The following is a 26,181-nucleotide window of genomic DNA, read 5'->3' as shown; positions in this document are numbered from 1 at the left end:
GCATAAATGAGCATAATGCTCTCGTCTCACATGTAGCCTACTGTCTCGTTTTTCACACACACACACACACACACACACACACACACACACACACACATCCACCATCTCCTCTGTAGCCACACCCTGCGCGAGCGCTGGTTCCACCTGTTTTCACAGGTAACCCGACAGTCTCGAGTGATCCCGGACTTCCTCTCACCGAATGGAGATTACGCGCTTCTGCAGAGCGCTCTGAAGTCAACTTACTACAAACTAACAGCGACTTTATAAAGTCCATAAACAAACCAAGATGAATGAAAGGGACATTGAACAAGGTGGAGTCGCCGTGATGCCGAAAACAGATCTGGTAGGTCTGTCAGAAAGTTGATTACAGCGTCTAAGGCTACAACAGAAGCGCTTTTTTTTTTTGCATTTGATTTTGTATCGTCGTTACAAACACGCTTTTGCTGTTTGCTTGTCATATATTATGCTCTTAAAGATTCAGTATTTTAAAGCATTCGTGTCGTTAAGATTCAGTGTTGGCTATGCAACAGGACTTCAGGGAGTTCCTCAAAACAACAACATACCATGGGTTAAAACAAGACTGTGCGTGTGTGTGTGTGTGTGTGTGTGTGTGGTGTGTGTGTGTGTGTGTGGGGGGGGGGGTTGTCATGTGCGTCTTCTGTCGTATGACCTCACTTTACTAACTGCAGTGTTCATGTATTACAGTGCAGTTACATTTGCTGTATCTTTTAAATGAACAACAAGTATTTTATTGAAGTTAGTCTGATTTACAGTCACACTGTAGCAACCTAAGGTTAATCTAAATTATCATTAAATCAAACATTATCATTTCAATCAAAGTTGCATTGGGGAAACTAAACATAAAACCCAGTTCATATGATCTAAATCAGTGATGAAGCGCCTTAATGGCTAAACTGGTCTGTCTTGCTTTCCTGATGAAAGGGATGGGTGGGGATCTAATGATACCCCAGCTTTGTGATTTTCTCATTCTGACCTTCCTTGCGCAAAACCATTAGATAAGATAAAGTGTTACAAGCTTTGAAATTGCACTCAGTATTTTTCCCTCAATAGATCACATGATCAGCTTGATATACTAGCTTGATCTTGCTAACTTAGTGACATTGTCACCGTAAGTCCAAAACCTCTGTTGTACTAGCTGTCATGTTTTTAGTGCATTCATTAAATTTTTTTAAATTTTTTTATTTTAGAGCTGGATTCCAAATTTCTTTAAAAAGAGAGTGTGCACGACATTTGTGGAGGACTCTTTCAGGTAAGATGTCTGACTTGGTGAGTATCCAGTATGTCTTGTTAGATTCCTTCTGATCCGTCTGTTGTTTTATAGCAATGGTGGTCTGTGTCAGTGTGGGTCCACGCGAGACACACACCCCTCAGCGGCCCTGGGTGATAACTTCAGCACAGCCATGGTCAGTCACTGGGACAGCACACAGCACTCCTCCGAACACCCCACAGACGCCTATGGAGAGCTGGAGTTTGCTGGGGCCGGCAAGAGACACAGCTATGTGAGTATCTCTTTGTGGATAGGCTGTATATGAGCTGTATTAACTCTAAAGTTATAGATATTAGTGATCTGGATCACATGGAAAATAGAGATTATAGAGAATACACTTTGGTAAACAAGCAAACCAACTTTCCAATAGTGGCTGGCTCAGACTTGCACGCTAAGTCACCTGCGCTTCCGCTGCAAGTGATGTCTAAAACTACATCATAACTTGCATAAATCATTTTCACTTACAGTTTTTTCAATTGCTAACAAGCTTTGGTCAGTAATGAAGGCACATTTCAAAACGATTCACACATTCAGTGAAACAGAAGTCTATGCAAACCAAACTGTGAATAATTTTTCATTGCATTTCCTAAAATCCATGAACACTTTTGTCAAACACTATATATTCTCTGCACATTTTTGAATGCTAACACACTACTTTCAAAACTGATATAAGCACATTCAAATCAGAATGATAGAATGATGGCAAACTCTGTGCATTTTTACAGGAATTATATTGAAATATAAAATCTTTGCAGAGTATTTGTAAGAGCCATTATGCTCTCAAATGTCTGTTGTAGTTCCACTGGAGAACACTGGGTGGAGTATGGGTTTAAGGTATATAGATAATCAGAGAGCAAGAGACGTCAGGTGTAATGGGGAAGCAAACAGTTTTTGACCGTGAGGATCATGAATCATGTAAGGACATGCTAACTATTGAGTGCAATGTGTTTGAGCATCAGAACTGAGCCAAAATAAAGAAGATAAATGCAGTATTGGACTGGAAGTGTATTTGTTTGGAACCACGCGTCAGATAGCCCTACAAACACCTCTAACTAGTGACAAGATGGTAAATTGTCGCTACAATATTTACAATGAAATTAAATAATAATTAATACAAACACAACTAATTGTAATTTCATCTGAAAGCCAACCCAGGTGTCCTATTTTTGGTCTCTATTACAGTAGTATTTTTTTTTTCAGTCATCTTTTGGTAAATCGTGATGGCTTCAGAATGATTTTGTTTGGAAACATGGATCAAGGAAGACACATTGGTGAGGAAAGAAGAGTAGCCCATCCATCCTTCCATCCATTAATCCGTCCAAAGCACTTGTCATGTGTAGGGTCGAGGGGACACACACACACACACACACATTCATATTCACACTCACACCTATAGGCAAACTTAGTCTCCAATTCTCCAATTCGCCAATTCATCTGTCCTGTATATCTTTGGATTTTGGGGGAAACCAACGTCAACACAGAGAGAACATACAATCTCCACACAGAAAGAATTGTCACACATAGTTGTAGATGCAGACGATGACGAAGAAGATTATGTTAAAAGTGTTTAATTGGTTGCGTGACGTCTGTGAGGTGTGTCTGGACAAGGCTGCTGTTATCCTCTGGTTTGCCCACTGTGAACACAGATCCATTCGTCCACAGCACAAAGTTGATGTAACTTTCAAGGGTCCAGCAGGGATTGCCACAGGGCATGGCAAAGCGGAGATCTACATGAAAAATGCAAAGGAAAAACTTTTCCATTTTTGGTACATCATTTTCATGTAAACGGACCCTAAATTTGGTCTTCATATTACAAAAAGATTTAATATCAATCAACCCCTGGGTCATAAAAATTGCCCAAAGTTGAAGAAATAACCACATTTAACAAATCAGTAGCTTGTTTCTGTAACTTACAGCTGCTTCTTGCCATTGATTCCCGTTTTGATCTCAATCCCCTTCTCTTTATCCCAGTTTTTGCGTCTCTCCAGCACCGCTGATTCTTCCAGGGTCTTCAATATCATGAGGGAGCATTGGAAACTGCCGCAGCCCAACCTGGTGGTGTCAGTGGTTGGTGGTGAGAAAAAGTCAGAGGTCAAGACCTGGGTGCGAGAGGTGCTGAGGCATGGGCTGGTTAAAGCTGCACAGAGTACAGGTATCGTCTTCTCTCCGCACTTAATATTATTCATATGTTTTCATGTTTTTCATACATTTCCATGCTATACAAAGGTTTGCATTATGCTACTTTCACAACGGTGTTAAAGTTGTGATATCGGAGTAGAAGTTGTGATTTACTGCCAGACTGTGATTTGTGAAAAGGTTTGCCTTGCGACTCTTTGTTCGTAAATGTCATACCTGAAATGATCGATGTGCAACCGAAAATTGCATGACCACAGTGATTTGAGCAAACTTCCACTCTGCCTTCTATTGTAAACTGACAAGATGCAAGAAGTATGAATATGAATCATACATTCATGTCTAGAGTAACTGCAAGTTATTAAAGACCCATAAATTCCTGCAGAATTTATTTCATCAACCTGGTGTATGTCTGGAAAGTCGCCCAGCAAGTTCTTCCCTGTGTGTATATAGTAAAAAAAAGAAAACTACTTCAACTTTTACTTTCACTAAAAATATATGCACAAAGCAATTTAATGGAAATATAATAATAATAATCATAATAATAATTAATATAAATAACTAAATGAAGTTTTATGTAACAAAGTTCGGGAGGTGCACGTTCAGGTAATCAACCAATCAGCACAAGAGGAAGCCGGTATAAATAAAGCCTTTCCTCACCTCTGTCTCATGTCAAGTTTCACAGCATCCCTCCACCACTCCATCACATCACTCTCGGCTGGTTTTCTATCCCAGTAAAAAGGGGAAGTGCTCTGGGTTCGGGCCAAATTCCGAGCTCGGAGCCCTCCCCCGGACAGCATGCCAAATACGCTTAAAATACTACATCTGATTTCATGTACGTGTGAACTCGTGAAATATTACGTAATTCATATTTTTAAAATGTTTGGGTCTGTGACAGGTAAAACAAAATCTTTACGTAAAAATCACTGAAAAGCAGCAAAAATATATATATAAAACAATAAAATATAATAATTCATAAGAATTATGACTAATAAATATCATCAATTAAATAAAAAAAGTAGATTTTGTATGTGGCTTACAAACACCTTATGCATTACATATAGGTGCGTGGATCATAGCTGGAGGGCTGATGGAAGGCCTCGGAAGGTGTGTAGGACAAGCTGTGAAAGATTATGCCACTGCAACGTCTTCTGTCACTCTCAGTAAAGTGGTACTTATTGGCATCGCTCCCTGGGGCCTGGTGAAGAATCGGGAACAGCTCGTCAACCCTGAGGTAATGCAACTTCAAAAAATAAACAGTCCTGGTCAGAATCATTGGCACCCTAACAAAGAATGAACAAAGAAGCCGGTGAAGAAAAATCTGCATTAATCCTTTTGATCTCTTTTTAAAAAAAATCACAAAAATCGAACCTTTCATTGAAGTAAAACAATTGGAAAATGTGGGGGACATCTCATTATGAAGTGTTTTTCTCCAATACACATTAGCCATAATTATTGGCAGCCTTTTATTCAATACTTTTTGCAACCTCCTTTTGCCAAGATAACAGCTCTTCTCCTATAAATCCTGGTGAAGTTGAAGAACACCTGATGAGATCAGTGATCAGTGACCCATTTTTTGTGTTGGTTTTGATGTTTGTCTTGGATCATTGTCTTGATGGAAGATCCAACCATGGCCCATTATAAGATTTCTATAAGAGGCAGTCAGATTTTGAAGTCAGATTTTTTTATCTGTTGGTATTTGATTGAATCCATGATGCCATGTATCTCAAAGAGATGTCCAGATCCTCTGGAAGTAAAATAGGCTCACAGCAGTATATTTATTATTTAATTGTACACATGGGGGTACCATTTTATGCATGTGTGCACCAAACCCATCTGGTGGGTTTGCTGCCAAAAAACTCTTTTTGTTCCAGTCGTGTCTGGCAACTGAATATGCTGGAGCTTGTTTTTGGATGAGAGCAGAGGATTTTTCCTTTCTCAAACAACTTGTGAATTATTTTATTTTTTTAAGGTTTTCTGACCCCAATACTCAACTAATTTCTACAATTTTCCAGCTGTGATCCTTGAAAAGTCTTTGGCCACCCAAACTATCCTCCTTACTTGTATAAGACAATGTAGACACGCGTTCTCTTCCAGACAGAGTCATAACATCTCCTGTTTTGGAACTTAATTATTGCTCTGATGTTGTGAATATGAATTTTCAATCCTTTAGCTATTTTCTTACAGTCACTTTTATTTTATTTTGTGAAGTTCAACAATCTTTTGCTGCACATCAGAACTACATTTCAGTCTATTTATTTATTTCTTTCAGGTTTATTTAACAGGGACAATGCACACTAATAATACATAATTAAATGTACAGAGTGCCAGAATTAGCCCAAAGGCTATTTTACATCTGCTGTCCCTGGACAGATCTTAAGATGTCACACCTAAAAAAAAAAAAAAAAGTAAACAAAAGGATTAAAATATCACATACATGTTAGAGCCAGCCAACCTCATCGGCATAGCACAAGAAGCACAAACAAACAAAACAGACAGGACAGAGAAGACAGGGGAGCAACAAGATTTCATGTCAAATGTAATGTTGACAGTCCTGACTACCTGTTAGCCACTTCTTTAAGTTAATTTTAAAAGAAGCGTACGTTTTAAAATTCCTAATGTGAATTGGAATGAGGTTCCATTCACGAGCAGCCCTGACTGAAAAAGCTGTTTGACCAAGTGCACTCTTCCTAAACGGGACAATGCAGTCACCTCTTGCTGCACTCCTTGTAGATCTGCAAGCATTTGGCGCTGTTCTCACAAACTGGCACAATACAGGAGGAGCCAGTCCATGCAAAATTTTGTACACAAGACAGAGATCTGCATATATAATCAAGTTTTCGAAATTCAATAGATTATATTTTTTTAAAACATGACAGTGATGATAATATATAGATTTCCTATCAAGTACTTTAATGGTTTTCTTATATAGGGAGAGTAGTGGTTTGAGAGAAGTGTTGCTAGCTTGTGACCAGGTTGTCAAACAATAGGTTATATGAGATAAAATCATTGAATGCATGAACATCATAGCGGCCCTTTTTGACATGCAGCTACGGACATATCTAAAATTTGCCAGGTTGTACTTAATGCGATTACAAACCTTCTTAATGTGTAATTTAAAAGTAAGATTGTTATCTATATATACTCCAAGGTATTTAAAATCTGAGACGACTTGTAATCTCTCTCCTGCTACGACTACATCAGGTTCTACACAGCGGCTTTTAGATTTACTAAAAAACATACATACAGTTTTGGATAAATTTAGTTGAAGGCAGTTGTGATTGAACCATTCTGTAATCTTTTGCATTGAGTTTGATAGCAGATCAGCAGCTTGTGCAGCACTGTTAGCATGTACAAAGATTACTGTGTCATCTGCATACATTTGGATGTTGGCATTAGGACAAACATTTGGCAAATCATTTACATACAAAGAAAATAAAAGTGGACCCAAAATAGAGCCCTGTGGGACACCTGCAGACAAGGCAATAACACCTGATCGATGATTCCTAACTCTTACGAACTGAGTTCGATGTGTTAAATAAGATTCTACCCATTTGATAGTGCCTGTTTAGAAGAAAAAAAAAAAAAAAAATTATAATATGTAATTTAGATAGAAGAACTCCATGATTAATGGTGTCAAACGCTTTTTTTAAATCTAGAAAAACAGCACCAACAACCCCTCCTCGATCCAACTGTGACTTGACTTTGTCAACGAAATAGCAATTGGCTGTTTCTGTTGAATGATTAATACGGAAGCCGAATTGATATGGATGTAAAGAATAGGAACTGGTATTTAAATGATTTATCATTTGTTCTAAGACAAGTTTTTCGGCCACCTTGCAAACCACCGGCAGGATACTAATAGGTCTGTAGTTGCAGATGGACAAACGATCACCTCCTTTAAATACAGGAAAGACTGCAGCCAACTTCCACACATTTGGGAACAATCCCTGAGCAATTGAAAGATTAACAATTTTCGTAATTGGGTATACTAATGATTCAGAGAGCTCTTTCAACATAACAGTGTTCATTCCAATGACATCTTTCGCTCGAGATGGCCTCAGAGATCTAATCACTCTCAAAACATCTGCCTCAGTGATATATTCTATGTTGAAAGCTGGCTCTGTTTGTTCGGCTTGACAAGGAGTGTTCTTATATTCAGAAGAAAAACACTTGATGATATTTTCTACTGAATCAATGAAATAATTATTGAGAGCATCAGCTACTTCAGCTGGCTGGCTGACAAATCCTGGAAAAGTTTTAGCATGTTATTGAATCTGGCAATGTTGATGCATTTGGTCTTGGCGGACTAGATCTGCTACACTGCTGCTGCTGAGTAAGTATGGACTTGCTACTGCTAACAGATACACAGACACGCTGCTGTGAGCATGTAAGATATGCTGCTGCTGCTACTGCATAAATAGACATGCATAAGTCCCGTAGCAGATCTAGGCAGGTGGAGCTGGGGGAGGTGGAGTTTTTCAGAGGGACTCTGATAGGGCGATGCAGGACTAACTTATAACAAACACTGAACCAGACTATTTAAACATTGAGCAAGCAATCTTATTGGCTGCAGGATCAGCAGGGGCCAATCAGCTTGTGCCAATGTGGCAATAGTGTGATTGCTTTCAGATTGCCAGTAAAGGACCTAAAAGCCTGTGCCCTCTAGAATTTCATAACTGAACTAGTTATTCTTCTATTTAATTTTTTTTAATCATTGTGATGTATGATCTATGGAATTTGGCCTTTGTGTTACCTCATATTTATACTCTTCATGGCTCGACAATTTCATGCTCCTAGTCACCCTGGTGTGCTAAAAATGTGTAAAGATGATATATTCTTCAGAGATATTTTATTCATACAAATTTCCAGGGGTACCAATAAGTCCACATGCTATGTACTGCATAGAGCAGTTGGTGTATACAATTTCCCAATTTGAAGATAAACTACCATTCCACACTGCATTTGCATATGGTCTTTCAGAACAACAGTGTCTCATTCTTTCTCTTAGGGAAGTTTCCCTGCAAAGTATTTAGTCAAAAACGGAGCACGGGACTCTTGCCATCTGGATAATAATTACAAGGCATTCCTTCTGGTGGATGACGGGACCATAGGGCGTAAAGGTGGTGAGGGCGCCTTCAGAGCCCGTCTGGAGGATTACATTTCACGTCAACGCACAGGTACAAAATAAAATGCTGCTTTTAGGGCATTTTACATGCTTACGTGCTTTACGGCATTGAACTTGATGTTCACGAGATACTTATGTTTAATAGAATATTACTGATGTAGAGATGAGTTTACATAATATGGTTTCATTGCAGTTATTTCATTGAACAGGAGTGCAACACGGTATCTAGCAAATACTTGGTTTGAACAAGGGAGGCTTAGATTTTTGGCCACCTAATGGCTATTTTGGGTGTATTACAAGAGAATACCAAACTTTTAGTTTAACCATTCAGAAAGTGTTCGTAGAAGGTCATGTGAGGGTTCATTTTGACAAAGTATGACATTAGTAAGAGTTCAGCGATTCAGAGAACTGAAATTTTAATGATAATCAATGAAAATTAATTCATTAATGTATATACTTGAATGCAGTTGCTAAAAAACACAATCTCATGTGCAGGCAGTGCAAGTATTGACATTCCTGTTCTGAATATGCTGATATCTGGAGAAGCTTCCATGCTGGAGGTGAGCAGATTCCAGTTTAATTACATGCACAACATCCTCAGTCCTATCTCTTAATTCTCTCTTGCAATGTTTCTTCATTTCAGGCATTAGATATCTCTCTGAGGAATTCCATGCCCTGGTTGGTCTTGGCTGGTTCGGGGGGGCTTGCCAATCTTGTGTGTGACATCGTGGAGAATGTGCAATCTGCTCCGATGCCCTCAACTGGAGGAGCAGAGAAGGAGGAAGGCACTCCCAACATGGAGCTTAGAGAACGATTGGCTGAGAAACTAAAGATATACTTTCCTTCAGACCTGGAGATGGACAAACAAGTTGACAGGGTGAATGTTACACTCTTTACTCGATCATATAACATCAAAATACTAAAAATGAATTGTTTTTTTAGTGCTGTTTTTTCTTCTTGTTGTTGCTTGGCTGGTACCTGAAAGGTTTTAAGCATCTACCAAAACAAAGACCTCATCTGCATTTATAACACAGAACAGGAAGGAGCGGATGATTTTGACACTGTGATGCTTAAAGTCCTTGTTAAAGGTAAACTTTAAACTGTTTATTACAGTGTTTCTGCATCTCTTCAACTTGGAACCCCTTCGGTCTACAGTGGACCTATTCATTAAATATAACATTTTTGCTCTCTCTCTCTCTTTGTGTGTGTGTGTTAGCGAGTAAAAAACATGCTATGGGCAGTTCTAATCCCTATACTGATGAGTTGAGGCTTGCTGTAACATGGAACAGAGTGGACATTGCCAAGAGTGAACTCTTCAATGGAAACATCGACTGGAAGGTAGAGGATTGTGGGAAATATACTGTAAATGAGCTTTTAAACAAGGGCTAGCTGTTGAGTGCTCCTGTACTTTAAACAGTACAGCAGGGCTCTCGAAAAGCCAGAGTCAGTTTGATTTCCAGAGAATACTTGAACTGATTACAGGTATACCTCAAGTCAATTTGGATAAAGTAGCAACATTTTTAATATATAAAGGAGGGATAAAATGTTTAAATACACTACTGTTCAAATTTGTTTCTTTTTTAAAGAAAGATTTTAAAACAAGACAAAAAACACGTTAAATTGATCAAAAGTTACAGTAAATACATATTCAGCATAGCTGTTTTCAACAGTCATTATAATATGAAGTGTTTTCTTGAGCAGCAAATCATCATATTAGAATGATTTCTGAAGGATCATGTGACACTGAAGACTGGAGTAATGATGCTGAAAATCCAGCTTTGATCACAGGATTAAAAATGACCTTTTAAAATATATTCAAATAGAAAACAGTTATTTTAAAGGGGTCCTTTTATGACCTTTTTGGGGTGTAAAAGAATATGCTTTCATGCCTTCAGAGTGGTATGTTTTAAAAAAAAAATGTTTTATATACATTTTAGAGGCAAAGTTATACATCATTTAATCATGATACTTGTCAGAAAACTATGGTAACACAAAAAGTAATCGATAACAAAACCATGGCTAATTTTCCTAAGGGGCGTAATAACCTTACAAAAGCTACAGTAAACACTAGCCGCGTTTCCATTCCACTTCAAATTGCGCAAATTGAAATTGCGAATGGAAACACGTCAATTTTGCAAAAACTCCCATTTATCGCAAAAAAAGTTTTTCCGCTCGCATGAGGTGGTTTTCCAGGCAATTCGAAAAAGGAATATTTTGCAAAACTGCAATGGAAACAGTTTTTGCGCATTTACAGGTCACCTTACATAGATGGCGCGGTATGTTTGGACAGAAGACGAGACAGTGTTCTTTATTAAACTCATAAAAGACAAAAGAATTACAGGAATACTGGATTGTAAAACAAAGAAATGCCACAATCAAGAGCTTGAAGCAGATATGAGGGAGAAACACCTCATATGTGCCCCTCACAAATATAAGGGGCTTTCCTTATCATTAATGCTTGGATAACACACATACTTCGATTGAAAATAATGGCTAATGCGATGGTTGGTATAAACCTACCAACATCTGTTGCCATGATTGTTGGAATGACTTATCGCAAGAGGAAAAAATGACGTTTTAGGCACATAACATCGGTTAATGGAAACACCATCATTTCGCAATAGTTTTTAATCGACATTTAGAAAAAATCGCAAAAGTTTTGCGCAAATCTGTAATGGAAAAGCGCCAGTCTATATCAACACTTATGTTGGCTAGAGGGTGAGCGGAGCAAACAGCTTTGCCTTTTGTTTACATCGAGGCAACAACATTGTAACTGTAACTGGCATTGGAACTGTTAATAGAAAACTCAAGAATAATAAGACATACTTAAATGTTGTGATCCACAAACAACAGATTGTCCTGACAAAGTGGAAACTGCTCCATTTGAGGAGAAGCTTTTGTGCGTAGCCTGCATTGTACTCTGTAACTTGTGGGATAACAGATAAACATTGGGGTTATAATGTTCAGGAGCTGTGGTTAAAATCAATTTTATCCACTCTAAGTTTGTCAACATTATATATAATAATGAGTTTAAAAAAAACAAAAAAAACTCTTTGACCGCGACCGCACTGTCTTCTCTAACACAGCTCAACCAGGCCTTGTCCGCTTTTCTGCGTATTCGGAGGGTGGGGATTATTTAAATGAGGAACATTCTGACTTCACAAAGCCCGGAAAAACGCGTTCTAGTCCAAACGAGTCGTTCGTTGTAGTTCTTGGAAAGTGGATTCTGTTAAATAAAATATCTCCCTTTGGAGTGGACTTTTAGCTTTGTAACCTTGCAGATCTTTTTTTATGCTCAAACAGCAACATTACACACTAACTAAAGTTAAAAAAGTGAAAAAGCATAATAGGACCCCTTTAAATAGTAATAATATTTTACAATAAGACATATAAATGCAGTCTTGGTGAGCAGTTTTTCTGGTATGTGGTGATAACCTGGTATTTCTTTCCTGGCACATGCAGTACGATGATCTGAAAGATTCCATGACTGACGCGCTGATGAACAATAAACCCCAGTTTGTGCGTCTCTTCATTGATCATGGCCTGAACATTTTGAGCTACCTGACTTACGAAAAACTGGAAGATCTTTACAACTCCATCCCTGACAACAGCCAGGTCGGCAAACTGCTGCAGAATATGCTGAAGGAGCGCAAGAACGAGTCCAGCAATGATAAGAAATACAGCATTAGCATTTATGAGGTGAGATCTGAAAATTATTGGACAAATGTCGGCAGATTAATTAGTGTATTACCCCTCTATAGTAACACCCACTGGGGGGCATAACTACTGTAGGATTTCCCTTGCTACTCGCAAGTTATTCTTACCAGTTTTGTACTTGTATGCTAAAACGGTGATATTAAAAGACCAAATCCAGTATACACCTCCTTATTGATAAAAATACTCTTTACAGGCAAGCAGATGAACCCATAATATGAACGAAACATGTAAAGTTTCATGTTAAGGGTTTTCCCTTTGAAAACTATTATAAAGTTAACTCATAACATGAAATTTATTGTGTTCATATTCTGGGCTTATCTGCTTGCTTGTAAAAATAATACATCATCAATAAGATGTATGCCGAATCTGATCTTTTAAAATCACTAAGTATATTAAGCGATTTTTACGTTAAGCATTGTAGAATGTCTCACTGTTTTTTAATGAAATACTGTGATGGGGGCTGTATATGGATCATAAGTGCCCAAAACTTTTAGTTTGTTCACATATCTTTGTTTTTCTTCTTTTGAGAGGTAAATGTTTGTGGATCGAAACTGTTGCAAAATTGACAGGCCTGTGCTGCAGCTCTTTAGATGTTTTGTCCTCTAGTCATATGACTGAAAACTTTGAGTATGCGCTGTTGTAAATTTCACCGATTTCTCATCCCAGGTGTCCCAACTGCTGGAGTATCTGTTAGGAGATGTATGCCAGCCCTTCTACAAGTCTGTACTAATAGTGGACACTTATTCTACCAAAAGAAAAGCTTTTAAGGTACCAGACTTAGTACCTAGTACCTTAGAATTTAGACCTGTCTAGTCTGAAAATTCATTTTTTTCCCCACTCTTCCATTTCTGCTCAGTCCCCAAAAATAAAATGTCTTTAAAAACCACCCTTCAGAAAGCATGCCAGGTCCTGCAGGGGGAGTGTGTCTATCGGAAGAAGCAGTGTCAGCACGCGTGGTTATGTCTCTTCATCTGGGCAGTGCTGCAGAACTGGAGTGAGATGGCCATCTTCTGCTGGGAAATGGTAACATGCTTCTGATGAATTATCAATTTTTATCGATTTTATGTTCTGTCATTATTAGTCATATTGGATATTTAATTGTTTTATATTTAGATTACATGTGCTGTCTTTGAAAACTCACTTAAAGTTCATATTCAACCAAATTTATTAAATGTCAAAGTAAGATCTTTAGCAAACCTCAAAATGAATATCACACATCTTGGGTGTGTGATTTATATATATATATATATTGTCGCAAAATGCAAATTGTATTTTCGCACAGTTCTCCATATAAAGTTTGATTTGTATTTTATCCAACTTTATCAACATACATACACTATACTCTACACTATACTATACACTATACACTATACTACACTTATACTCGTAAAGGGATATATTTTTTAATAAACCTCAACTGCTTGACTTTTTTTATTTTTAACTTTACCTGCATTAATACGGTACACTCACACAAAACTATTTATACTATATATACTGCTTGACTTTTATTTAATCTTAAAATGTAATTTATCACCCAGCTCTTTATATAAAGTTGGATATAAAAGTATGTCCAACGTTATCCGTATACATACAGCAATATACACAAAAGAAAATATAATGTATAGCAAAATAAATACATTATGTATAGCAAAAGAAACTGCTTGATTGCTCTAAAATTTGCAAATGTTTCCAAAAGTTATCGCTGTATTATTGCTAGATTAACTATATTATCACCAAGCTCTAATCTTCTAAATGCAACTACCGGTATGTGGCATGAAGATATTAAAATATTGGAAACAGTAACATAATTTTCTGTAATGCTTTGAAACAATGTGTATTGAGAACAGCTCAATACAAATTAATTTGTATTTATGTATTTGTATATGTATAATGCCTAAATTTACTTTTAGCATTTAAAATGACCAATTTTAGTTCCTTTTTTCCTTAATTCCTTTTAGGAATCCTTATTTGTCAGCCATATATAAAAAGTGAAATGTATAAAAGGAAATGCTCTGCACAGCATCCCTCTGATCTGTACTGCTGTTCTCTCTCAGTGCGGCGAGTCGGTACTGACGGCTCTGGGAGGATGTAAACTGTTGAGGGAGCTGTCTAAACAGGGGATTGAGACAGAGGCCAAGCTTTCCATTAAGGATTTGGCCCAGAAGTTTGAGAATATGGCTCACGGTATGATGGGTGAAAATATTCAGTTTTTGGCATCCTATAAACGTTCTAGTGATAAAACCCTCTGTTTTCTTCCCTGGCATTTTTCAACAGATGTGTTTAGCATGTGCTACCAAACCAAAGCAAGTGATTCCTATAAGCTACTGATTCGCAAGTCTAAAATGTGGGGTGACGCCACCTGTCTAAAGATGGCCATGGCTGCTGACGCCCGTGTTTTCTTCAGCCACGATGGAGTACAGGTCTTTTGACATGCAAACAGTCATTAATAACATTGTTTGTTTGGTTTTGGTAAGTGTTTTTTTCTTTTATTTTTCTTAAAGAGTCTCTTTTTTTTTAGTCGATGCTGTCTGAGATCTGGTGGGGTAAGATGGAAAGAGGAACTGAGCTCTGGAAACTTGCACTCACTATGGTCATTCCTCCTCTCTGCTACACCAACCTCATCAAATTCAGGTCAGTACGTCAACTATGTAACTTTCGGTTAACACTTTACAATAAGGTCGCATTAGTGAACATTAGTTAATACATTAACTAATTTTATAGGTGCTCTAAGCGATGTCACACGTTTTTTAGGCTGAAACATTTTTTGTCACATACAACAAATATCTCCTCACTATCCGCTAGCTGCCTGTCCCCTGAACACACTGTAAAAAACACGGCCTCTGTAGACAGCCCAGGCTCCACAAACGGCAACAAAAACAAACTGGGCCAACCTGGACCACGAAACATAACAAACAGTGTTCCAGCCAATAACCGACAAGAATGATTTGGGGGTGGGGGGTTAGTGCACGTGCACATGAAGGGGTGTGTGGGGAGTGGAGGAGAGAGAAGCATGAAGAGGGAAGTTAGCTAGAGGAGAGATGTCCTAGACAAACGACAATGACTAACGTTAGAATTACATTCTCTTGAATTTTGATATGGCCGACACACGACCAAAGAGACGACGTTCCGATGAACAAATAGCAAAGAAGAGGGAAAGGGAGAAGGAACGCGCGAAGTCCCGAATTTACATCGGAAAAGCCTTCGAAAGGTGGCGAGAACTCCGCCGGCAGAAGGGCTTCCAATCCGACATTCAGGTGGCTGTGTTTTTGCTGGTCAGGTGGGTTAATCCAGTCTGGCGTTCATGACTGTTTCAGGAAGCACGGAAGGGAGGGGGAGGGGATGGGATGAGGAGGAGGGAGGGTCGAGCTAGCCTCCGTTTTGTTTGACAATACTTCGAATGTCAACAAGAAGTGACTTCACCCAACATCGCTTAGAGCACCTTTAACAATGATCATTTTAATTCAGATCATCAGTATTTATTATTTGTTAATGTTAGTTAATAAAAAATACAGCTGCTCATTGTTAGTTGATGCTAGCACAGGTCTGTTAAATATTTAAAAAAATTGAACAAACTTGAAGATTACATTTTTAAGGTTTTTAGCTCCCATCTGGGTCAAAAAAGACCTGAACAACCTTTTTTTTTCTAGTCTGTTATGCTCACCAAGGCTGCATTTATTTCAAAAGTGACAGTGAAGACATGTATAATGTTATAAAATATGTTATTAAATATTAAATAAATGTAATAAATACAAATGCAAATAAATGCTGTTAATTTAACTGTGTATCAAATAATTCTGAAAAAAACATCACCGTTTCCACAAAAATGTCAAGCAGCACAACTGTTTTCAACATTGATAATAACAACATTGATAAGAAATGTTATCCGAGCATCAAATCAACAAATTAGAATGATTTCTGAAAGATCACGTGACACTAAAGACTGGAGTAATGATGCTGAAAATTCAGCTTTGCATCACAGGAATAAATTACATTTTAGAATAGACATAGAATAAACAGTTCTTTTAATTGGTAATAATATTTCACAATATATCTGATGTATTTTTGTTTAAATAAATGCAGCCTTGGTGAGAAGAAGAGACTTCTTTCAATTTTTATTTTATTTTTTGTTTAATGTCTCCAAACATGACAGGTACTGTACAACTCTCCCAAGAAAACATTTTGTTTTAATTTCAGAAAAGAAACAAATGAAGTAACACCTGGAAAATGTCTTAATGAATTAGCAGTACATCACACAGTGACGTGGAAGTCAGTAACTAATAGTGAATAATTAACTAATACTTCCATTTTTACAAGCTGTGAGTTTAACATTTGAAATGTATTGCTTAATAGAATGACCGAAATTTTTATTTCTCACAGGAAAGAGGATCACGCGGAAGGCAAATCGGTGATGGTACCTCCACCCTCAGCAACAGACTGTCACTACACAGAAACTGTCTTCTCCTTCAATGACATCAAACACCAGTAAATTAGCTTTTATTTAATACATCATGCTTAAATATAAGATCTTTGTAGACAAACATACCTTCATCTGTGATCTTCTTATGATATTTACCAGTGAAGCCGAGCAAGAGGACTCAAATAATATCAGACGACCAACAAAAGGTTTGACTGTTCAGTTTGAAACCCATGGGCTAATAAACAATTGAATTTTCACAGAGATTTGTTCATTAATTGTCTTTTTTTGGTCTTTTAATTTGATCGGGTTGACCGAAATTTGTTGCCCTTATTACTTTTCCCTGGTTCTTCCTTCCTGTTACAGGTACTCTTGCACACGGCAAACCTAAGCAGCCATTTCTGGTTTCCCGCTGGAGGCAGTACTGGTACGCTCCTGTCACTTCATTTATCGGCAACGTTCTGATGTACTTCCTGTTCCTGTTTCTGTACGCCTACGTGCTATTGGTTGACTTCAAGCCACCTCCCCCTCATGGTCCTGCCCCTTCGGAGTATGTGCTGTATTTCTGGGTTTTCACTATCGTGTGTGAGGAGATTCGAGAGGTAAGTGCCGACACGAGTGCAAAAATCGGCTTACAAGTGATCAGTGTTGGGGGGTAACGCATTACAACTAATGCCAGTTACGTAATCAGATTACTTCTTTCAAGTAACTAGTAAATAATGCGTTACTTTTAAATTTACAACAAAGTTATTTTTTCAAATAAATAATTAAATTTACTTTTGTTTTCCCATTTATTGAGTGACAGGTCTCTTGCCTACATGTTGGGTAAATGCAGAGGCTTTTTGTGCGCAGTGTAAACATGATACTATAGTTTTTGAGTTTCATAGTACATGTTGTTGTAGTTCTAGACTACAGATATACTCACATACAGTACTGTTCTAATCGAATAAAACAAGGAAATGCAAACTCGGAAAACTACGCAAACCTGCAATAATTAAATGTTAAATAACACAAATATACTTTTTGTATTTAATATCACTTTATTAACCAATGTCTTTGCTACTGACCTTTGATGATCCAATTCCACCATACAAATCAGCAAAAATTATTTTAGTTAAAGATCACGTTTATGTTTCTTTGTTTTTTTTTTCAATCCTGTGATCCAGAATGGGCAGCACAGCTGAAAGGTTTGAGAGCCTCTACTGTACAGGCTTGAATTTGCATTTCCTTCAGCCTGAGGCCATTCATTTGACTTCTGGTGTAAAAGGGCCTTTACTTTAATAGAACCTTTTTTGTTGTTATTTAAAAACAAACAAGCGAGCTGAGCCCAGGTGAGAAAAAGTAACGCAAAAGTAATTGTTTTTAATAAATACATTTAATAATTAAAAGCATTACTTTTCATAAGTAGCCTAACTAAGTAATGCAATTAGTAACTTTTTTAGGGAGTAACGCAATATTGCATAATATAATGTAATATAATATTTAAAAGTAACTTTCCCCAACACTGCAAGTGATACAAAGAAATGAGAAAGAGTTTTTCAGTTGAGTATAATGATTAATCCATCCATTTATTCTACTTTCTCCTGTCTTTCATTCCCAGGCGTTCATTGTGGGCAGTAAGACTTTTACTCAGAGTTTGATGCTGTATGCTCAGGATGTGTGGAATAAGTGTGATGTTCTTGCCATCTCCCTCTTCATTGCTGGTTTGTGCTGCAGGTAATGGCCCTTGACAGTCCTGCAAGTTTTCATGAAAAATATTAAGCAGCAAAAAAGTATTTAACACCGCTAAAAATAAAAAATGTTTCTTGAGCAGCAAATCAGCATATGTGACCCTGTATCACAAAACAGTCACAAGTAGCACAGGTATATTTGTGGCAATAGTCAACAATACATTATATGGGTCAAAATTATAGATTTTTTTTTTTATGCCAAAAAATCATTAGGATATTAAGTAAAGATCATGTTCCATGAAAATATTTTGTAAATTTCCTACCTTAAATATATAAAAAACAAAAAAATTGTGAGTGGATGCAGCAAAATCGCGAACATAAATGTAGAACTTTAAAGGCGATTTTCACAATATTTCAATTTTTTTGCACCCTCAGATTCCAGATTTTCAAATAGTTGTATCTCTGTCAAATATTGTCCTATCCTAACACACCATGCACCAATGGAAATCTTATCTAATCAACTTTGTGACTTGTGACTGGTTTTGTGGTCCAGGGTCACATTTTAGAATGATTTCTGAAGGATCATGTGACACTGAAGACTGGAGTAACGATGCTGAAAATTCAGCTTTGATCACAGGAATAAATTACATGTTAAAATATATTGAAATAGAAAAGATAGAAAAGTTATTTTAAAAGTTTATTTTTAATATATATATATATATATATATATTAAAAATAAACTTTTAAAATAACTTTTCTATTTCAATATATTTTAACATGTAAAATATATATATATATATATATATATATATATATATATATATATATATATATATATATATTACACACATACTTTTCCCCTTTATATTTTAAAAAATTGATACATTAAAGGAGAACTCCGGTCAATTTTAACATTGAGCTAATTTTATTGTACATTTGGAGTGCTGTCAATACAGAGAACAACTACAAAAATCGGTGTTGCCTACACCGAGTTATTCTATTTTTAAAATTTGCACCCTGTTGACTTCAATGGGGCAAGTACTAAACCTGCTTTTAGCCTCTTAACATCCTTGATGTGTCATTACAAGTGCACAGAAAATGTGAGTGATTCCTTCTGAGTGAACACGAGTGGATCTGACTGCAGTAGATGTGAAAGATATGTATAAAAATGATGTTATTTAAGCCAGCGCAAATACCTGTTTACATCCTGTTTTTCGGTTGAAGTCCAAAGTAGTCGATTGCCGAGTTCACGCGCGTGATCATAGGTAACTAAACCTATGCGCGTGAACTCGGCAATCGACTACTTTGGACTTCAACCGAAAAACAGGATGTAAACAAAGGTATTTGCGCTGGCTTAAATAACATAATTTTTATACATATCTTTCACATCTACTGCAGTCAGATCCACTCGTGTTCACTCAGAAGGAATCACTCACATTTTCTGTGCACTTGTAATGACACATCAAGGATGTTAAGAGGCTAAAAGCAGCTAGTACTTGCCCCATTGAAGTCAACAGGGTGCAAATTTTAAAAATAGAATAACTCGGTGTAGGCAACACCGATTTTTGTCGTTGTTCTCTGTATTGACAGCACTCCAAATGTACAAAGAAATGAGCTCAATGTTAAAATTGACCGGAGTTCTCCTTTAAGTCTTTTCAAGTATTGCAGGCTCTAGTAGCAGGCTATGGTCTCACAATTTAGCAGTTATCGTTTACTAAATATTCATCATACCTGTGTGCATTCTACTACATTTTTGTGTAATCATCTGTATATGTGTGCCTTTGTGTCTGTCTTAGGATGTTCAGTTCGTCATACAGCATGGGACGTGGTATACTGTGTATTGACTACATGGTCTTCACGCTCCGACTCATTCACATTTTCGCTGTTCACAGACAGCTGGGTCCCAAAATCATCATACTTGTCAAAATGGTGAGACAAACAGAAAGACGTTGTAGTTCTAAGTTTAGTAAAAATTAAGCGTTCAGTTTGAACCCTCCCTCAATACAAACATTGGTTCTGCCTAAAGAGGTAGAAGGACGATAGACTTTTAAAACTTTACAGCTCGGTTAAAATTTTTGGTAACACTTAAATATTAAGGTACACATATTCACTATTAACTTCTAGCTTATTAGCATGCATATATACTAGCATATTGGCTGTTCATTCATACTTATAAAGCACATATTAATGCCTTATCCAGTATGACCTTATTCTACAACTAATAGACCATTAACAGAGTTTTTATATAATAATGTGCTAGTAATATGCAAGTTAATAGTGAATATGTGTACCTTAATATAAAGTGTTACCATGATTTTTGTTTGATATTAGGAATTGAGGGATAAAAGCTATTGTTGAAAATGGGTTAATCGATCATTAAAGGAGAACTTGGTAACTTTTTTAACTTAATAAAACTGTCTAGAAATCATTTGGATGGTTAAACAACCTGTTCTGGTGATATTGGTGACTTTCCCCGCACCCCCCAGCGTTCCCAGGCGGAAAACCAACCTTGCAACTTGGGGACTACCGTCCCGGCAAGATAGAAATTTAGAAGATTGGAAGTCTCGTGAGAAGCGAGAACAAGAACGAGAATGAGAACGAGCGCGAAACACTAATTGCTTTACGGCAATTCGACATAAACACACACGCATGTATGATGTATTACCAGATTACCCACCTCGGTAGACATAGCTCCACACGATACAGTTGGCTTGCTCCGATCAAAACCCCAAAAAAATGCACATGAGCAGCGGTAGAGAGGGGGAGGAGGCCGCCGCAAGTGAGTTTTTTACGACCGTGTTGTGAAATATACGCCCCCCCACAGCTGTAGGGGGAGCTCGTGGGGAAAACATGCGACAACAAAAGGGAAAATCAGCGAAGAAGTGACTAGAGTTCGCTAGAGTTGCCGAGTTCTCCTTTAATTTTGTTCAATAAATGTATTTATTGACTTCTTTAGATACTTAAATCCCATTGTGTGTCGAACATATTCCAGATGTAAAAAGTAAATAAAACGAATAAATACAATTAAATAAAACATTTCAGTACTTGAAAAATGCCGGAGACCATTATATCCACTTATATATTCTCTTTCTATTTTGTATGAATGTTTTTGAACCACAGATAAAGGATGCGTTCTTCTTCTTATTCTTTCTGGCGGTGTGGCTGAGTGCGTATGGAGTGGCCAATCAAGCTCTGCTATATACATACGATCCAAGCCCTACTAGAGCGTTTCGTAGAGTATTGTACAGACCATATTTGCACATATTTGGACAGATTCCTGTGGAAGAAATAGACAGTATGCTCACTTCTGATTTACACTTCACTTTTTTTCAATTAATAATATTTTGCAAGTTTTTGTTTGCATCCACTGACTATATTGTATATTTGTGTGTGTTAAGCTGGCAAGTATTGGGATAGGGACTGCACCGATAATATCACATTGATTGATGAAGGGAAAGAGCCATGTAGAGACACCAGCCACAACTGGCTTGTGGTCATTTTGCTGGTCATCTTCCTACTGGTCACCAACATCCTACTTGTCAACCTGCTCATTGCCACATTCAGGTATTCTTTTTCTGTTCATTCATCCATCTGGTGTGTGTAGCCATCAAATGACCCATCCATCCATGTATTTCTCTTCTCCTTGTGTCTGTTTGTGCAGCTATACATTCTCTAAGGTTCAGGAGCGCAGTGACACATACTGGAAGTTTCAGCGCTATAATCTAATAGTGGAGTATCATTCTCGTCCAAATCTCGCTCCACCCTTCATCATCCTATCTCACATCAACCTCTTTATCAAAAGAAACCTCCGCAAAGTGCCATCCACCAAAATCCAACATTTTGGTAAATTATAGTAAACATTTTGGGTAAATTTGGTATGTTAGGGTGTGTTCACACTTGTAGTTCAGTTCTCTTGGTTCTTTTGGTCCGAACCAAAAAAGAAAATGATACATTTAGTCCTGGTTCGCTCACACTGTCATTTTTAAGACTGGATACATTTTTTTAAATATTTTTTTTGATGTATATTTTGCAACCAAACAATGCCAGGAAGTGCTTTTTAATCAAACTAAACATGCCTAGTGTGAACACACCCAATGATTCTAGTTCAAAAAGCAGATTTAAAAAAATATGACGTCATGTAAACATTTTATGAATTTGTCTCTTTTTAATAGCACTTGAATTGTGGGGTAGAGAGGCTAACAAGCTGGTGAAATGGGAGGCCTTGCAGAAGGAGAACTTCCTGGCTTTCGAGAGCAAAAAACAAAAAGGGACCGACTCTGAGAGGCTGAAACGCATGAGTGCTAAGTGAGTCAATCTGCATGAAAAATCACATTTTACTGTTATATAGACATACTCTTACAACTTTCTCACTAGTATTTAACAAAGTGGATAAAGAGAGGGTGGAAAATATCAAGAAAATATGTTATAGATCTTAAGATGCTGTCACATAGGTGAAATTTTGCAGATCAAAAATCGCTGTTCATTGTCAGTAGTGAAGTGATCTATGATGCTGTGTTCACACAGAAGTCAGTTTCAAAACGAGCAGCTTTCTGTTGGTCAAACCTGCAATTCAGTGTGTTGGAAGCTTTTTTGCCCTCACATGAATTTTCAGATCACGCATATTGCTATTAAAATGACTGGATCCTCCGGTGAATTTGTCAAGCTCATACACAGCTGATACACTTTTGAGTGCCATGCCCACATCTCAACATCCAATCAACAGCGGATGAATAGAACCAACTCCCGGCCCTACATTTTTTTTCTTTTTTGATAATCCATTTCACTCAGGAACAGAGATGTAAAGTCCAGGTTCAGAAAGTAAAGTCCTCCTCAGTATTTTGTTCCAATCTCCTGGATTTGCTAATTAGCAATTTGAAATCAACTGGCTGAGTTCATGGGTGGAATAAACATATGGCAGAACTTTTACTTTCTGACCCCTGGACTTTACACCTCTGCTCAGGTGTATGTCAAAAAACATGTCGCTACTTCTTTTCCATTGGGACAGATGGGATTGTAAACCTATTTACCTCAGATTAATGTGAAATGTTGATGTTTTGTGCATGTTTCAGGGTGGATGGTGTTCTCAAACAGGTTGGCGAGATCAGAGATGTTGACCGCAGACTGCGAACATTAGAATCAGAGGTAAAGACATATGATGTGTGTTATCTGTATTGCACTGTATATAGACTGTAGAAGCTGTTGTTCAAAGAGGAATACTCATCTATATGCAGATGGAGTTCTGTACATCTTCTCTTCAGTGGATTATGGAAGCTATGTCTCAAAGCAGTACGGCGAAGGGCACTAAAGCACACCCGACACGCAAAGGTACAACTGCTTGTGTCGCTGTGTTTCTCAACTGGTGGGTCAGAATTTAAAAATAATAGCATCAAGGATAGCATGTAAAAAAAAAAAAAAATAATAATAATAATAAGAAGAAGAAATTATCATTTAAATAAGGCGCTTCGAAACATTTTTGTTAGTCTTACTCTTAAAATAATTTACTTAAAGCACCCAAAGAGAGATTTGAAGGTAGTACTTCAATAATTTAACAACTCATGTTTACGGTTCTCTGATTTGGTTAATGGTCACATGATATGAAATTACAATGATAAAATATTGAATCTTTTTTAGTACCCCAAGTGTTTTATTTGGATTGTTTTAAATTCTTAAATTATAAAAAAAAAAAAGTAAAAAAAAAAAATAATAATAATAATAATAATGATATAATAATAATAATAATAATAATAATAATAATAATAATAATAACATATTTTATAATACTATATAATATTTTGTCATATTGCAATTTAAAATGTTATTAGTTTGAACTCTAATTGTAAAAATGTATGAAATATATTGCTGTTGTAAGTTGTAAAATAAAAATGTATGAAATATATTGCTGTTGTAAGTTGTAAAATAAAAACATCATAATTTCTATTTTACACAAAGTTATAATACTAATATTTATGTCTTAATTGTCCTCACTTTCAAACATTTTAAACTCTCAAGCCTTTAACATTTCTAATAATAAAGCTTTTATTTTGGAGCATTACTTGTAAAATGCTATAAACTTCTGTCTGGAAATAATGCAGTGTAAAATACAATTAATTGTAACTTTTATACAATTAATAAATGAAGGATGTTATTGATGTCAAAAAATGTCCAAGCAAATTGTCCAATCAAACCAGTTGAGAACCACAGCTTTAGTGGATGTATTTGCCATTGGCTGACAATTAGAAGACATTTTAATTTCCAACATGTACTGATGTTGTCACATTCATCTTTTCGTCATCAGCTGTTGTTTCAGCCTCCCTTGAGAAATGAAGAGCCTTCTCTTCTCTCTCTCACTCTCACGGACACATACAGCAAGAAGCCAGTTAAAGGAGGGGTGATGACTTGTCAAAAACTACCCTCATTGTTTTGGTTTCCATTTTTAAATTGGTCATCCTGGCCTTTCCATGGTTCATCCTGCTCTTTCAACTTTAGTACTCCCAAATGACCTGTCCTCGTTTTCCATTGATTGTGGGAATGACTGGAGTAAGAGAACAGGGCACAGAATGTCCTTGAACTTACTGTACACTGAAAGGTCAGTTATGTCATCATGTTACATTCATAGATTAATCAAATAATAGTTTTATTGTCTGTAAATGCAGTTATTTTTTTAAAGGTCAAGGTGAATGTATTCGTAGAATCTGATTTTTCAGAGCTATAACATTTTTTAGAAGAAAGCGACATGGCTTAAAAGCTTCAGTGGGAACAAACAAAGCATATTAGAACTTATGCATACAACTTTTTATGCCTTATTGGTTGTAAACAACAAAAACAAAAAACACTTTACATTTATTGATTATGTAATCTTGGCAAATAATGTTACAGTACATCAAATAAGCCTAATGTTCAAAAGGATATTTTTTATATTAAGTCCAATAGAAGAGAGCACATCTAAAGGAGAAGTGTCCAGTCAAGGTGCTCTATGGTCTAGAGCTTTTAGTAGTCCATCAAAGAAAAGGATGATCATGGCACTCTTTAAAATTAAAAAGCCTTTATTATCAGATGGCTACAAACTCTCCAACGCGTTTCGGCCCATGCCAATCTCAGCCACAGGTGCAAGCAGTTTCATGAGAACAGTTGTCATGTGATCAACTTATCTTTACAGCATTAAACATTCACCAGTACATATTCAAACTCAGAAACACCACTTCATAAATCCAACAAAAAAAGAAGACATCACAAGAAAGGAGTAAAATCCAAGTCTTGGTTCAATTCTGGATATATATTGCCCTTTAATTTATAAATCCAAAATGTCTCCCTCTGATTCAGTTTAAGTTCTCTATTCCCTTTCCTAATAGTACAGTTCACATGATCAACATTCTCAGGATAGAAGGGTTATTACTGTTATGCATTAATATAAATGTCTTGCCATAGGATATTCTTCATTGCCCCTCCCGATGGCATATTTATGTTCAGCCAGTCGATCTAATATCCGTCTTTTTGTTCTTCCAATATAAAATACTTTACATTGAGGACATTCCAGTCTATAATTGACATGAGTAGTTTGACCATTAATAAAAAGTGAAATAGAATAGATCTTGTTTGTCTAGAAACGTTTTATCTTGTACAACATTATCACAATGATTACAGTGATGACATCCCTTAGGTTGAACCCCTAACCAGGAGCTTCCTCGAGTCGGTGGGAAATGGCTACGAACTAATTTGTCCCCTAAGGTTGAACTTTTTTTTTTAAACTTATCATTGGAGGTTCTGGAAATACATTTCTCAAAAATTCATCACTTTGTAAAATGCACCAATTTTTAAATAATTCTTACAAAAA

At 36.8% G+C, this 26,181-nt stretch overlaps 1 protein-coding gene across 1 annotated transcript; it reads left to right on the top strand.

The window, feature by feature from the left end:
• Window positions 1-129: 129 nt before the first annotated feature.
• On the top strand, window positions 130-24,722 carry LOC307147153 (transient receptor potential cation channel subfamily M member 4-like). The gene is made up of 28 exons (XM_079851649.1): window positions 130-343; window positions 1,209-1,270; window positions 1,343-1,520; window positions 3,260-3,440; window positions 4,486-4,655; window positions 8,433-8,601; window positions 9,045-9,109; window positions 9,193-9,426; window positions 9,535-9,637; window positions 9,766-9,887; window positions 12,012-12,248; window positions 12,933-13,034; window positions 13,161-13,289; window positions 14,321-14,450; window positions 14,541-14,686; window positions 14,785-14,897; window positions 16,644-16,748; window positions 16,843-16,889; window positions 17,047-17,282; window positions 18,281-18,396; window positions 20,147-20,279; window positions 21,471-21,645; window positions 21,749-21,914; window positions 22,012-22,193; window positions 22,523-22,655; window positions 23,420-23,492; window positions 23,582-23,675; window positions 24,646-24,722. Exons 1-28 carry the CDS (start codon window positions 287-289, stop codon window positions 24,672-24,674), a joined length of 3,687 nt encoding a protein of 1,228 aa, XP_079707775.1. The 5' UTR covers window positions 130-286; the 3' UTR covers window positions 24,675-24,722.
• The last annotated feature ends 1,459 nt before the right edge of the window (window positions 24,723-26,181 follow it).

This window comes from Squalius cephalus (assembly GCF_949319135.1).
Source record: "Squalius cephalus genome assembly, chromosome: 19".
NCBI lineage: Eukaryota > Metazoa > Chordata > Actinopteri > Cypriniformes > Leuciscidae > Squalius > Squalius cephalus.
This window is presented reverse-complemented; position numbering and strand designations above follow the sequence as displayed.

Excerpts from the sequence above, each read along its gene's own strand:
- LOC307147153 (XM_079851649.1), top strand. The coding sequence starts at position 287 with ATGAATGAAAGGGACATTGAACAAGGTGGAGTCGCCGTGATGCCGAAA. Across the intron at positions 22,656-23,419 it reads CTGAAACGCATGAGTGCTAA|GGTGGATGGTGTTCTCAAAC; the intron begins GTGAGTCAATCT and ends TGCATGTTTCAG. Across the intron at positions 23,676-24,645 it reads AGCACACCCGACACGCAAAG|CTGTTGTTTCAGCCTCCCTT; the intron begins GTACAACTGCTT and ends TTTCGTCATCAG.